At 49.1% G+C, this 13,230-nt stretch overlaps 1 protein-coding gene across 1 annotated transcript; it reads left to right on the top strand.

The window, feature by feature from the left end:
* Positions 1–896: 896 nt before the first annotated feature.
* Positions 897–10,474, top strand: LOC101586546 (keratin, type II cytoskeletal 73). The gene is made up of 9 exons (XM_004637859.1): positions 897–1,370; positions 2,802–3,016; positions 3,821–3,881; positions 4,433–4,528; positions 5,205–5,369; positions 7,763–7,888; positions 8,249–8,469; positions 9,501–9,535; positions 10,218–10,474. Exons 1-9 carry the CDS (start codon positions 924–926, stop codon positions 10,472–10,474), a joined length of 1,623 nt encoding a protein of 540 aa, XP_004637916.1. The 5' UTR covers positions 897–923.
* Positions 10,475–13,230: the final 2,756 nt, after the last annotated feature.

The following is a 13,230-nucleotide window of genomic DNA, read 5'->3' as shown; positions in this document are numbered from 1 at the left end:
CTTTTTTCCTTCCTTTCATGTATTTAGGACAGGGTCTATAGGATCTACAGAGTCTCGCTGCATAGATTGGACTTGCAGTGATTCTCCTGTTTTCAGCCTCCCAAGCACTGAGATTGCAGGTGTGCATCACCACGCCCAGTCTCATTCACCATCTCAGTGCGTCCCCAGGGCTGGGGCTAGCATTGCATGCTGGGAATCGAACCCTGGCCACTGCATTCTGCCTAAGCAGGCGCAAGGTGCTCTTTCAATCCCAGAAAGACAGTGTTGTGCTAGCGCTAGCTATTGTGAATGGTGGCATTGACTGTCATTTCAAGTTCCAGATTAGGGGTAGAGGTTAGCATGTGTGTCAGCCTGGGGGATGGGTCTGGATTCCTGGTGGACTTCTTGCCCACGGCCTTGGGACACTATGAGAATTTTTTTCAGGAGCCCTGAGAAGCCTGGCCATCTTCCTAACCACATTAAAGCAGCTGGCCAGGGTTCCTGAAGTAGCCTATCTGATGCCGGCATAGGTGTGAGATTTCTCACAGATGAAGCTGTCAATTAGAGGCCTCCTCTTGGTACCAGGCAGATCTCAGCGCCCACCTCACCTTGGGGAAGGATAGTCAAGGCTGTGACAACTTCCCCAGGCAAGATCTTTTGAGGGATAATTTGGCCAGGCTAGCTATCACATGCTAATTAGGTAGGCTGCAATTATGCTGGCAAGGCCTAAAAGCCCAGCACTTCCATGGACTTTAAGTTACTTACCTAGTGTCTCCGATTTTGCAGGGAGAAAATAATTTCTTGCCCCCAGGTAAACTAAACCCATAAATTAGGGAAGTGGCTCTCTCCTGAGCCTTATAAAAGAGGAGGCCAAGATCAGAGGTTGGTGAACTGCATCACAGCTAAGGACTAGCATCTTCTTCCAGCTCTCTGGCCTCCCCATCATGAACCGCCAACTCACCTACAAGCAGGGAGCTGTTACCAAAGGGGGCTTTAGCGGCTGTTCTGCAGTCCTCTCCAGGGGCAGCTCATCCTCCTACCGTGCAGGGGCCAAAGGGCTCAATGGGGGCTTTGGCAGTCGGAGTCTCTACAGTTTGGGGGTCACCCGGAGCATGCCCTTCAATGTGGCCAGTGGCTCTGGGCGGGCAGGGGGCTATGGGCTTGGCTGGGGTCGGGCCAGTGGCTTTGCGGGCAGCATGCTTGGTAATGTGGCTCTAGGACCTTCATCTCCATCCATGTACCTGCCTGGGGGCATCCACCAGGTCACCATCAACAAGAGCCTCCTGGCGCCCCTCAATGTGGAGCTGGACCCCGAGATCCAGAAGGTGCGCGCCCAGGAGCGGGAGCAGATCAAGGCGCTGAACAACAAGTTTGCCTCCTTCATCGACAAGGTGGGTTTTATGGAGAAAGCTGAGCATGAAGCCTCTGTCCTTCCTCTACCTTTTCTGATTCTGTGGGACACCTTCTCAAGATGCAGGCACAGCTCAGGACAGAGCAGAGAGAGACTGGACCATAACTTGGACACCAAAGCCAAGGGACAGGAGCAGAGGGGTGAGAGGAGCTAGAAAGCTTCACCTGGAAAGGAGTATGGGAGGCAGAAACGGCCTTCAGATGGAGGGAAAGGAGGTGGCCACCTGTGAGACTCAGAAGCCAGGCAGAGGAGAGGCCAATGGCAGCCTGGTTATTGGGGAAGCTAGGGAGCCCTGTGCTTCCCTTCAGGGGACCCAGGCTAGCACAGACCTGGGTGGCATGAAAAACTCAGTATAAAACACACTCAGCCTATGAAGTGAGGTAAACGTGTCCACACCAGGGCCAGGATTCTCAAAAGTGGCCCCTGAGTCAGAAATATCTATTTGTTAGAAACACTCCCAGACCCATCACAGACCAAAGATGTTCTTTGTGGGACCCAGAAATCTGCATTTTGACAAATGTCTTAGGTAATTCTGATGCACTCTGAGGGGTCTCAAAGGTAAAAGGGTCTTAGTCTTATGAATAGCTACTCCTTGGTCTTAGAGATGAGGGAACTCATGGGGGTAGGGGACAGTAAGGTAGGGTGGGAAAGAATGAATAGGAGCTTTCTCAGTGTGAACCAAAGCAGTCCAGGTAGAGAGAGAGCATACAGGCTAATAGGGTCTTCTAGGGCAGGGAGGCCTTGAGTTGGTGACTGTTGAGTATACCATAGAGGAGGGGAAGAAGGTGCACTGGCCACATTGCGAAGAGCACGGTAAAAAATATGGATTTGACCCGGTGGGTGATGTGAAACCACTAGAGGGTTTTAAGTAAGGAAATGGTGTTATATTTGTAGGTTATGATTGCAGAATGCTTCTTTTCCCTCTGAAGAAATGCTTTGCTTGAGAATAGAGATCCAGGCCTGAAAGTCACAGAGGAGGACTCAGGACCTCAGATTGGCAGAGCATCTGCCTCTGGCTAGGGTGGAAGAGGCCACGAACAAGGAGACAAAGAATTGGCAGAGCACAGGCCCAGCCACTAGGCCCCAAGCAGAGGGAGGATGTGTTGGCTCAGTATCTGGAAGTAGACATGGGTCCAGGAAGAAGTAGTCGGCTGCAGAGGAGACAGAAACTTGAAACTGCAACTGACAGAGAGGAAAAGCAGATGTTGGGGTCCTTCCCGATCTTGGGGGCTGTCCCCAGAGTGAAGGCCTGTGTCAGAGTCAGGGTCTTCAGCTGGGAGGAGCTTGAATGGCATTTTAAAGGGCTTACCTTTTAAGCTACTGTAGCACAAGACAACACAATTCCCTGAAGGAAGACTGAAGTTGATTGTCTGATGACTGAGACTCATAAGGCTGTTGGTTTGGGTTCTAGGTGCGCTTCCTGGAGCAGCAGAACCAGGTGCTGCAGACCAAGTGGGAGCTGCTGCAGCAGCTGGACCTGAACAACTGCAGGCAGAACCTGGAGCCCATTTACGAGGGCCACATCAGCAGCCTGCGGAAGCAGCTGGATATGCTGTCTGGGGACAGGGTGAGGCTGGACTCGGAGCTCAGGAGCATGAGGGAAATGGTGGAGGACTACAAGAAGAGGTGAGCAGGGACACTGCACCCAGGCTAGCCACCTTCTGAGGCTGGGTTTTCTCAGTAGGCAATGGGACATCTGATTATGGGCACAAGGGCTGAAATTGGGCAGAGCAACCCATTGTGTTCATCTGCTTAGGCAAGATGACTACCTTTTATGGGCAACCAGGTCAGGTGGGTAGCTGATAGTCAATATCTTGTGCAGTGCCAGGAATGCCCCTCCTTGGCAATGCCCCTTGGATCTCAATTCCCCCTTCTTGCTCTTCACTTGAGTGTGTATGTGTGACAACCAGCAGGTTCCTGCACTCATTCAGTGTGCGGAGTTCTAAGGAAATGCCCTGCAGGGAAGGAGGTAGACTCCTGCGGACTTCCCCTCTCATTTCCCTGAGGTCCTGTATATTTGAGCCAGCTCTTTCCTGTCCTGGGAGACAGTGCTGTCTTGGGACTCCTGCCCCAGGATGGAGTGGAGTTGGCAGGGTTGTCAGACAATAGGCTTTCAAGAAGCATGACAGAAAGGAGCAGTGGTGTTCTCCTGGGATTTGGGTACTGAGTGAGAGGAGGAAGAATGTCCTCACTTCACAAGCATCTGGAAATCCAGACCATCCAGTCATCAGGCCCAAGAGGCTACCCACAGCTTGGCTAAATAGTCTGAGTGAGTTGGGACCATTTCAAAGGCTCCCAACCTGTTAAAAGGCTCTTTAATATGAGTCTTTTTTTTTTTTTAATTCCTCAGTGAGAACACACAGACACACACTGGTGCACACACTGACACAGACACATACATATACCAGCTCAACAGTTAATTTCCTGCAGGTATGAAGAGGAAATAAACAAGCGCACAACTGCAGAGAATGACTTTGTGGTGCTTAAGAAGGTGAGGCAGATGCTGGCCCTTGGTTCCCCAGGTGCAGGAACAGAGGGGGGATTGCGGCCTATGCTCTACATGGAAGTGTCTGGTGCTGAGGAGCCAGAGGGGGAGAGAGAGGGCCTGCTGACCTGATGGTCACCTAGCACCAGTCATTTATCAACGCTTTGTTCTTTTAAGAGAAAGGAGTCCAGAGGCGGACAGTCAGTTCCCACCTCGAGCCCATCGTGCCAGGGAACAGGACAGACTCTGGGAGGGGCTGAGGTCTTCCCCTCTGCTTGTACCTGGCAAATCTTTGTGGCTGTGCCAGCCCACTGACTGCCTGATGACTGCTATGTGGAGGAGTGGGCTCTTGGGCCCTCTTTTGAGGAAGAAGTGGAGGGAGCTCCAGAGGCCTGAGGAGTCTGCCTGAGGCTTGGTAGTGAGTCCCCAGGTGAAATGAGTATTGAGTCTTTTCCTTGGGCACCAAGTCACAGGGTTGGGCACTGGGGCATTTCCTGGGAGAGGCTTATACGAGCTTAAGGAAAGGGTATGTCAAGGGGCCTCTGGATTCTCCTCAGGATGTGGATGCAGCATACATGATGAAGGTGGAGCTACAGATTAAGGTGGATGTCCTGGAGGAAGAAATCAAATTTTTCAAGTGCCTGTATGAAAGGGTAAGACATCGCTTCTCCAATCTGTCTTCTGGAAAGACAGACTTGTAATGAATAGTTACCATACTCAGTAACTATGAGCTCAGGGATCACCAGCAGTTGGGTGCTAGGAGCGCTGGGGATCTAAGGCAGATGATCTATCTTGGTGTTCCATCAGTCCCTGCCTGGCTTCAGATGTCCTGCTGTCACATCTTTAAGAAAGCTGTCGGTCCTGATGAGGTCCCCATTAAACCTCAGACTAACATATTCTTGTTCCTGCTTGTCATCCGGATGCTTGGGATGTTTCCAGGAGTGTCCAGGAGGTGGGGTCCTCTCATAACCTTTCTCCTTTTTTTTGTGAACATCTGACTTTCAGTCTTAGCCTGTTGGCCAAGCATTCATGGCCTCCTGTGTCCTGAGTATCCCTCTTCTATTGGCCAGGAAGTTTTCCTCCTCCTTCCCCATGTCTCAAGCACCACACATATGAGCTGTCTTCTCTTTGGCCTGCCTCAAACCCTCTCAGAAGTTTTCTGGCATTGTATTGAAACTTGAGCTGGCCAGCTCTGCTCTCACAGGCTCTGGGGACTGCAGCTTGTGTCTGTTCGGGGTGATCTGGAGCCATCCTGTTGGGACATGGCCATTATCTTAGCACCTTCTTCTGATTGCAAAGGTATTTCATGATTCCTTCTCTGTCCTGCAGGAGATTGCTCAGATGCAGTCCCATATCAGTGACACATCTGTCATCCTGTCCATGGACAACAACCGGAACCTGGACCTGGACAGCATCATCACTGAGGTCCGTGCCCAGTATGAAGACATCGCCCTGAAGAGCAAGGCTGAAGCTGAGGCTCTGTACCAGACCAAGGTGAGGCTGTGCAGTTGCTCAGAGTTGTGCGCGCAGGGCTCCTGCTTAGTCTGTCTCCTCTGTTGCATGACCTGCCATGGTCCCTGAACTCTAGCCAAGCGTATTCTCAATCTTAGTGCTATGCATTGTCCCTGGTGCTCAGAGAGGTCCAAATGGAGGAGAAGACATGGCTTTGCCCTTGGGTTCACTTAGACAGTGGCAGCCATTGGAGGCTGTAGGCAGCTGACTGTAGAGGGCACACTCAGGTGCCAGGAGGTGGTGGGGCAGGTCAGGACCAGTTTGCTAGAGGCAGAGAGCACTGCATGTAGTCCGGGGGAGGAGAAACGTGAGTAGGTAGCACCTCAGCACTTTCGTCATTATAATAAATTAGGGGGTCCTTCAGTGTTATTTGGGATCAGGTGACTCCCACCTTTTTACTTAAGCCCAACTCTGAGGATAAAGGAGAGTCTGCGCCTCTTAGATCTTGACTCATCTAATGGGTTGTGGGTGGGAAGTGGCTGTAGATAATTCAGTTTCTCAGATCAAGATGGCACATTGTAATTGTTGCCCGTTCAGGCTCTTTCTCTAGGGAAATAATTCTTGGGCGACCTTATCTCTGCCTCTCCCTTACCTCCTTGTTAGCATGGGACAGAGAGATTTGCCCTTCCGGGAAGCAGGGGGAAGCTTTCGAGCCCCAAGAGACAGCACAGGCCAGAGCTTCTTGAGAGAGGCTCAGATTTTAATCCCTTGCACATGACCATTACAAGCCATGGAGTGAAAAAATAAGAAGCACGGGCTCCAGGGAGGAGCACAGGCTGAGAACTGGGCAGCAGGAGAGAGCCGCCTATAAGAATAAGGGCGCCCTGCTCACACTGCCTTCCAAGGAAGCAGGACAAGGCCACCTGCCCTAGGGCAGCACCCAAGGCTGAATGCAAAGAGCCTCCAGAGGACTTGACATCATCCCCAGGAGGAATCCTGAATCTGGGGCCAGGCTGGTGCTGGCACTCAGGCACAGAGACAAGCAGAGCACTGCCCCAGGGTACTGCTTGTACTGTGTGAAAGTACCCCTATGCTGCATTTCCTTAAACCAGATTCTGGGCTAGAACTGTTGACTAGTCAATGGGTGACATCAAGGGCAGGAGTAATCCCAAATGGTAGATTACCTGAAATTCATGGCTGGTAGTGCTAGAGTTTAGCTGAATCTACCCTATCACACACGCAGGCAGGCACACGTGCACACACATGCGCACTCCCACACATGAACACTTGGTGTTCCTTCATATTAAGCCATTTTTCTCTCCCAGCCCATCAAGATAGCTTAGGGCTGAACTAAGCTACCAAAAAGATCTTAGAAAAAGGGCCAGCCAGATAGCTCACTGGATTAAAGTCCCTGCTTAGGCAGACACAGGGACCAGGTTCGATTCCTGCTTGCTCGGCTGGCCCTACCCCTGGGGTGCACTGAGACTGGACTGAGCCTGGGCATGGTGGCATGTGACTGTAATCCCAGCACTTGGGAGGTCCAAAACAGGAGGATCACTACGAGTCCAATCTGTATAGTGAGACCCTGCAGACCCTATTGACCCTGCACTAAATACAACACAAAACCAAACCAAACCAAAAAACAAAAAAGAAAATAGGGACATACAATTTATTCATTTATCAATCACACCTTTTTGTTTGAGACAGGGTCTCACTCTGCAGTTCAGGTTGGCTTGGAGCTCACTATGTAGCCCATGCTGGCCTCAAACTGACAGTGATCCTCCGGCTTCAGCCTCCCAGGTGCTGGGATTACAGGTGTGTGGCACCACACCCAGATCAGTCAGATCTTTTGGAACCATGAACAAAGTACTAGGAAAGCAGTGAGGAAAAGTGTGATAAGGAAGGCACAGAGATGTGCCATCATGGTACATTGTAGTCTTACACATGGACTGGTGTGTCAGGGACAACAGGAACAGAATTGCACACAACCAGTGGCTGAGGGAAGGCTCCTTGAGGAAGGGGCTGTGCCCTGACTGAGTGGAAGCTATGTAAGGAAAAAGGCAGTAGAATGGGAAGGGTTTCCAGGTGGGGAGCAATCCTCACACCATCAGAGCATGTGTGAGGGGGAACTGTGGACTATTTGGAACAGCAGGGCAGCAGATAGGGGGTGGAGAGGGGCAATGAGAAGTGAGCACCTTGATGCCACGTTAGGACTTTGAATTTGACCTTGACCTTGAGATCAAGGCAAAGGAATTTTGTGTTACAGAGTTGCGGTGTGGAGAGGATGGGGCTTCCAACTGTCCTACAGCCAAATGGGCAAATAGAAGAAGGAGTATTGCAGGGAAGGCTGTGGACCTCCCACCTCTCCCAGTTTCCCCAAACAAAGGCACAATCTGCCCTGAGTCATATACCTGCTCTGGCTCTTCTCTCCCCAGTTCCAGGAGCTGCAGTTGGCAGCTGGCCGGCATGGGGATGACCTCAAACACACCCAGAATGAGATCTCAGAGCTGACCCGGCTTGTGCAGAGGCTGCGCTCAGAGATTGAGAGTGTGAAGAAGCAGGTGAGGTTCTGCCTGGCTCCCCCAGGAAGGACAATCAGCTTAGCACACCCCAGCCCCTTCTCCCTCTCTTTGTTTTCCTTCCCAAACTCCCCTTCCTCTGTGGAGCCCCTACTGACCTCCCTTCAAATTGGCTCCCACTTGAACTCTGGAATGATTGGTCTTTTCGTTAAGCCACAGAACTCAGAATAATAAGCTTCTCAGTGCTGGGTTTTGGGATCCACTGCCAAGGATGTGGCTGGATCTTTTCTCTGAAAAGTTGGGTTAGGACAGAGGAGGGTCCAGTCACTGTAGGCATGTGGGGTCCAAGTGAGACCTGTGTGTCTTGGGACTCAGCGGAAGATGCTGTCTACTGTCTCTTAGTGCTCCAACCTGGAAACAGCCATTGCTGATGCGGAACAGCGAGGTGACTGTGCCCTAAAAGATGCCCGAGCCAAGCTGGATGAGCTGGAGGGTGCCCTGCAGCAGGCCAAGGAGGAGCTGGCTCGGATGCTATGCGAGTACCAGGAGCTCATGAGCGTGAAACTGGCCCTGGATGTGGAGATCGCCACCTACCGCAAGCTGCTGGAGGGCGAGGAGTGCAGGTGAGGGGCGAGGGGCTGGAAGAAGTTGTGCAGCCCGCCCCTCCTAATCACCCTCTGAGAGTGGGTGGGACAAAGTGCTGGCCTGGCTGGAGTTGCTTTTTGGCTCAGCCACAAACGTAGCCTGGGCCGGCATTCAGTAAGATAATCTCTTCGCATCATCCTCCACAATTCTCTTTTTGTTCTTCAGAGAGTCTCAGCTCAGTGTCAGCTGCTGCCTTTAACACTGGGCAGACACTTGGAGATATGCTTGCTAATAAAAAGACAGTGGGCCCAAGTTTGGAAGCTCGAGGCACAAGCTCCCTCCCTCCATTAAATTGTATTATTTTCATTATAACTAATTTTATTTCTTTTTTTTCTTATTTAGTTACCTAATATGATTTTCTTTTTTTATTTTAAAAATTTACTTATTTATTTTTATGTATTTGGTACAGGGTCTCACTACACAGTTCAGACTCATAGTGATCCTCCTGTTTTCAGCCTCCCTAGCACTGGGATTACAGGCGTGTTCCACCACACCTGGACTACCTAATATGATTTTCTATGTACCATGGTAGTTTAAAACTTCCCTTTAAGAGAAATGCATGTCCTTAGAAAATGCAGTCAGTTAAAAATACTAAATGTATAATAGTACAAGCTCACAGCCATAGCAATAGTTGAAAGCATGGATGGGCTGTGATACACTGACATTCACTAGGCTAGTTCATTAGCAGCAACTTCCGATTCTAACATTTCCACACATGTGTTTATTGAGGCAGCATCTTCCCAGAAGTAAAAAAAAAAAAAATAGGCTCAAGGCAAACCCTACAAGGGGCCCCAAAACCACAGGCCCCCACATCTCCAAAGTGGGAAGGGTAGATGGGGAGAGAAGAGTGCTTAGAGGTAGCAGGAGCAGTTACCACCACACCTGGGCAGCTGCACGGAGGGCTCATGAAGCTGGTCTAGCTGGTGACTTCTGACCAGTGCCCAGCAGTGGGGTGGGCAGCCCTGGGGCCCATGTGATGGGGACTCACCTGTGTTTCCTCTCTCTGCAGGATGTCCGGGGAATACACAAACTCTGTGAGCATTTGTAAGTATTTCATGTCTTAGAGGGGATATTTTTAGGCAATCAGCAAAGAGAGGAATAGTGCAGGCTCTGCCAGAGGGGCCGCTGCCATCAGAAACTTTCCTCCCTTGCAGAAGCTGCTGCCTTTGTGGTATAGGCAGCTCCCCATCCCACTGTGACAGAGCTCTAGGCTTCTTCCCTAGAAACCTCACTTCTGTTGGAATGACACTCTCAGCCCCACCCCCACCCATCTCTTGTCACTGGATCCCTCCCTCCCCAGGACAGAAGACAAACAAGCATAGTGTTGCTCTTCCCTTTGAGAGTAGAGATATTTGAATACAAATGCAGTGCAAATCAATTTTAATGCTTGCCTAGTCTTCTAAGCAAGGAATGGCAAAAATTCCCTAATTCAAGGGAATTTTTTATCAGTAAATTCTTTAAAAGAGAAAACTTAAGAATGCATCCTAAAATGGATCGCAAGAGCTTGGTTTGCCTGTGCTTTGGCATTGTCTTTTCTTCTGGGGAAGACCTTGCTACTCTTGTTCATTCTGAGTGGAGTGGAGGGGCCCGATGGGATCTGAGTTGTGTTTCTGTGAAGACTTGGATAAGGGAAAGAGACATAAGCTAGCTGGGACTGGGTACTGGAGGGCACCTAGGATCCCCCCTGTTCTAGATGCACACTGATCCCTGTTTCTGTTCTCCACAGCTGTCATCAGCAGCTCTACAGCTGGGACAGCAGGTGCAGGGGCTGGCTTTGGGTTTGGTGGCGCTGGCACCTACGGATACTGGCCCAGTTCAGTCAGTGGAGCTTATGGTATGCTGTCAGGGGGCTGTGTCACTGGCAGTGGGAACTGCAGCCCCCGTGGGGAGGCCAAAACCAGGCTAGGCAGTGCAAGCGAATTCAAGGATGTCCAAGGGAAGACCTTGGCTCTGAGCTTACCTGCCAAGAAAACCATAAGATGAAGTACCAGCCAGTTCTCCAGCATCAGCTCCATGCTTGTTACTCCAGACTCCCTTCTCCAGGAAATTCCCCTGTCCTATTTGTCAACATCTCCTTCTTGCTTTTTGCCATTGCCATCTCCTCCTTCTCTTCCACCTCCCTACCTTAGTCTTCTCAATATCAGAATTAGGACTCTAGGGTTGGAGTCTTCTCACCCATCTTTGTGTTTTCTCTATACTAAAAGACCTGTTAACTCAGTTTACCTTTCCTGATGAGGACCTGACCATCACTTTGCCTGCATGTCCCTTTGTAAAGGAAAGTTCTCATTTACAGATGGTGCCAAGTATTCTGCTGCCCTTCAAATCCTGGTTCAGAGGGTCATCTGGTCATGTGCTCTCTGGACACATGGCAGTTTAAGGGCATTGGTGGACATACAAGAACTGTTGCCTGACAGCTGCCACTCAGGCCAGACACCTAGTCACAGGTTGAAGTGGCATGGCCACGGACCATAAGAGATTGGGGAGTGGTTATAGCTGTTGTTTTCAAAATAGAGCATTTGGGCTCTCAGTCTATGGGTTCTTGTCCTTGTTTAGGCTCCCTTCTCTGCTTTCTGTGTCCCATGAATAAACTTCTGAAATTCATACAGAACCAGGCTGCTTCTCTCTCCTGAGGGAATCCTCTTCTCAGGCCTTGTCTCTTCTGTGTGTGGTGTTACTGAATGGGAACCTGGAACATCTGAGGCCTCTCTTCTCCATACAACCCTCAAAATATCACTTGATCTGAGCGAAAGTGATCCTACAGGGACTGTAATATGCCACCATCATCTTTGCTGACACCCAGCATTCACCTGTACACACCTCCCCCATGCACTGGCTTACCTTAGGCCAGTAGTACAGAGGATGCCCAATCTTTAAGAGCATCCATGTTATTAGGAAGGAGATTCCTCTGATGGCAAGATTTAAAACTGATTAAGAAGTAGGAGATGGCCAGTTTTAGAAAAGCCTGGGATTTGAAATGCTCCCTGTTTTCTGAGAAAAGGACTCAAGTTAGATTCCTCTTTAAAGTAATGACCCTAAGGGCTAGCCAGATAGCTCAGCAGATTAAAGCACTTTCTTAGGCAGACTCATGGGCCAGGGGTTTGATCCCCACCCTGCAGTGCCAGCCTCACTCCTGGGGCATGCTGAGTCATTGATTGAAACTGGGAGTGGTGGCATAAGTGGGGCCTGTAATCCCAGTGCTTGGGAGGCTGAAAAGCAGGAAGGATCACTACGAGTCCAATGTGTAGTGAGACCCTATAGATCCTGTACTAAATACATAAAAAGACCCAAATTCATGTTATTACTTAGTAAAGTTTCCACTGAATTAAGTAAAGATGTATATACCATTGTATATAGATGTGAGTTGATTCACAAATGATTCACAAATTCACCTACCTTAATAGGTACTTAAGTACCTATTTAAGTAGGAGTTAACCCATTTTGCACTATACTTTGCCTACAAAACACTTGCATTATCAGAGATGTTTTGTAGACCCCAAGGCTCCAATGACACTGTCAAGATGTGAGAGAACACAAAGGCAAATAAGAGACAAGCACACACTCAAGTTACATCTGAACAGGATCACTGAGTGTCTATGAGAGAGTGTTTCTGTTACTTTTTTCCCTCTCACTGCTGAGACAAAAGACCTGATGTTCAAAATTAAGGAAGGAGGCTGGGGAGATAGCTCAGTGGTCTAAGCACCTGCTCAGCAAGCACAAGGACTTGGATTTGATCTCTGGTACCACATGCTGCACCAGGCTAGCCATTCTGGAGCATAGTGGCACATTCCTGTAATCCCAGCACTGGGAAGGCTGAGATAGGAGGATCACTATGAGTCCAAATTGTGTATTAAGACCCTGTACCAAATAAATAAATAAATAAATAAATAAATAAATAAATAATCAAAATTAAGAAAAGAAAGCCTTACTTAGCTCACAGTTTGTAGAGGTTTCAGTCCATAATCAGCTAGCTCCAAGGCAGGGTGGCATGGCTAAGGGGCAACCATTCACGAAGGTAGAAAACAGTGAAAGCAACAAGAGCATAAAGGGGAGAGGAAGCCTCTTTCCTCCTTTATACTAAAAGCAGCCTACCCCCCCTAGGATGGATGTGGCACTCACACCATCCCCATGCCTTTCCTTTGCACATGCTGAGGATGTCTACAAAGTGAGGACTCTGGCTCCCTGCTGAGTTGCTTAAACTTTTAAACTTCTCAAGTTGACACAATGAATCAACCATTACAACACCCCAGAGCATAAACAGCTGCCCTAGGGCATGTCCTCTACACCCTAACATCTAGAACTGAGTTGCTTAGTTAACTCACCTGAATTACGTAGCTCTAAACTTTTCAAACTGACAGCGTATCAGTTATTGCAGTCTAAATTTCAAGTGCAGAGCTCTGCATTTGGAATGTCTTTGCAACTAACTGGTGGTCATAAGCAAAGTTCTCAATCTCTTTGATCTCATTTCTTTAGCTATAAACTAGGCAGAATAATAATCCCAGGTTATAGTTAGGTTGAAATGAGACAATATGACCATGTTTTGTGTAATTCCTGGCACAAAGTTGATGTTTACTAAATCAGAAGCTTGTCTTTTTTTTAGTTCAAAAATCTGAGTTAACTCATGGAAAGCGGTACATAGATGCTGGTAAAATAATTTATTTTATTATTATTACTTTTTTGGAACTTAAAAAAGCCTTTATTACTGTGCTCAGGGCCGTCAGTCAGTTCTCATGCAGAAGACT

Source organism: Octodon degus, unplaced genomic scaffold (assembly GCF_000260255.1).
Source record: "Octodon degus isolate 3935 unplaced genomic scaffold, OctDeg1.0 scaffold00093, whole genome shotgun sequence".
In the NCBI taxonomy this organism is placed as follows: Eukaryota; Metazoa; Chordata; class Mammalia; order Rodentia; family Octodontidae; genus Octodon; species Octodon degus.
The sequence above is the reverse complement of the archived record's forward strand: the minus strand, read 5'-3'. Positions and strand labels throughout refer to the sequence as shown.

Coding starts and splice junctions, on each gene's coding strand:
- LOC101586546 (XM_004637859.1), top strand. CDS start 924: ATGAACCGCCAACTCACCTACAAGCAGGGAGCTGTTACCAAAGGGGGC. Junction 3,017..3,820: donor GTGGAGGACTACAAGAAGAG/GTGAGCAGGGAC, acceptor AATTTCCTGCAG/GTATGAAGAGGAAATAAACA. Junction 8,470..9,500: donor CTGGAGGGCGAGGAGTGCAG/GTGAGGGGCGAG, acceptor CTCTCTCTGCAG/GATGTCCGGGGAATACACAA.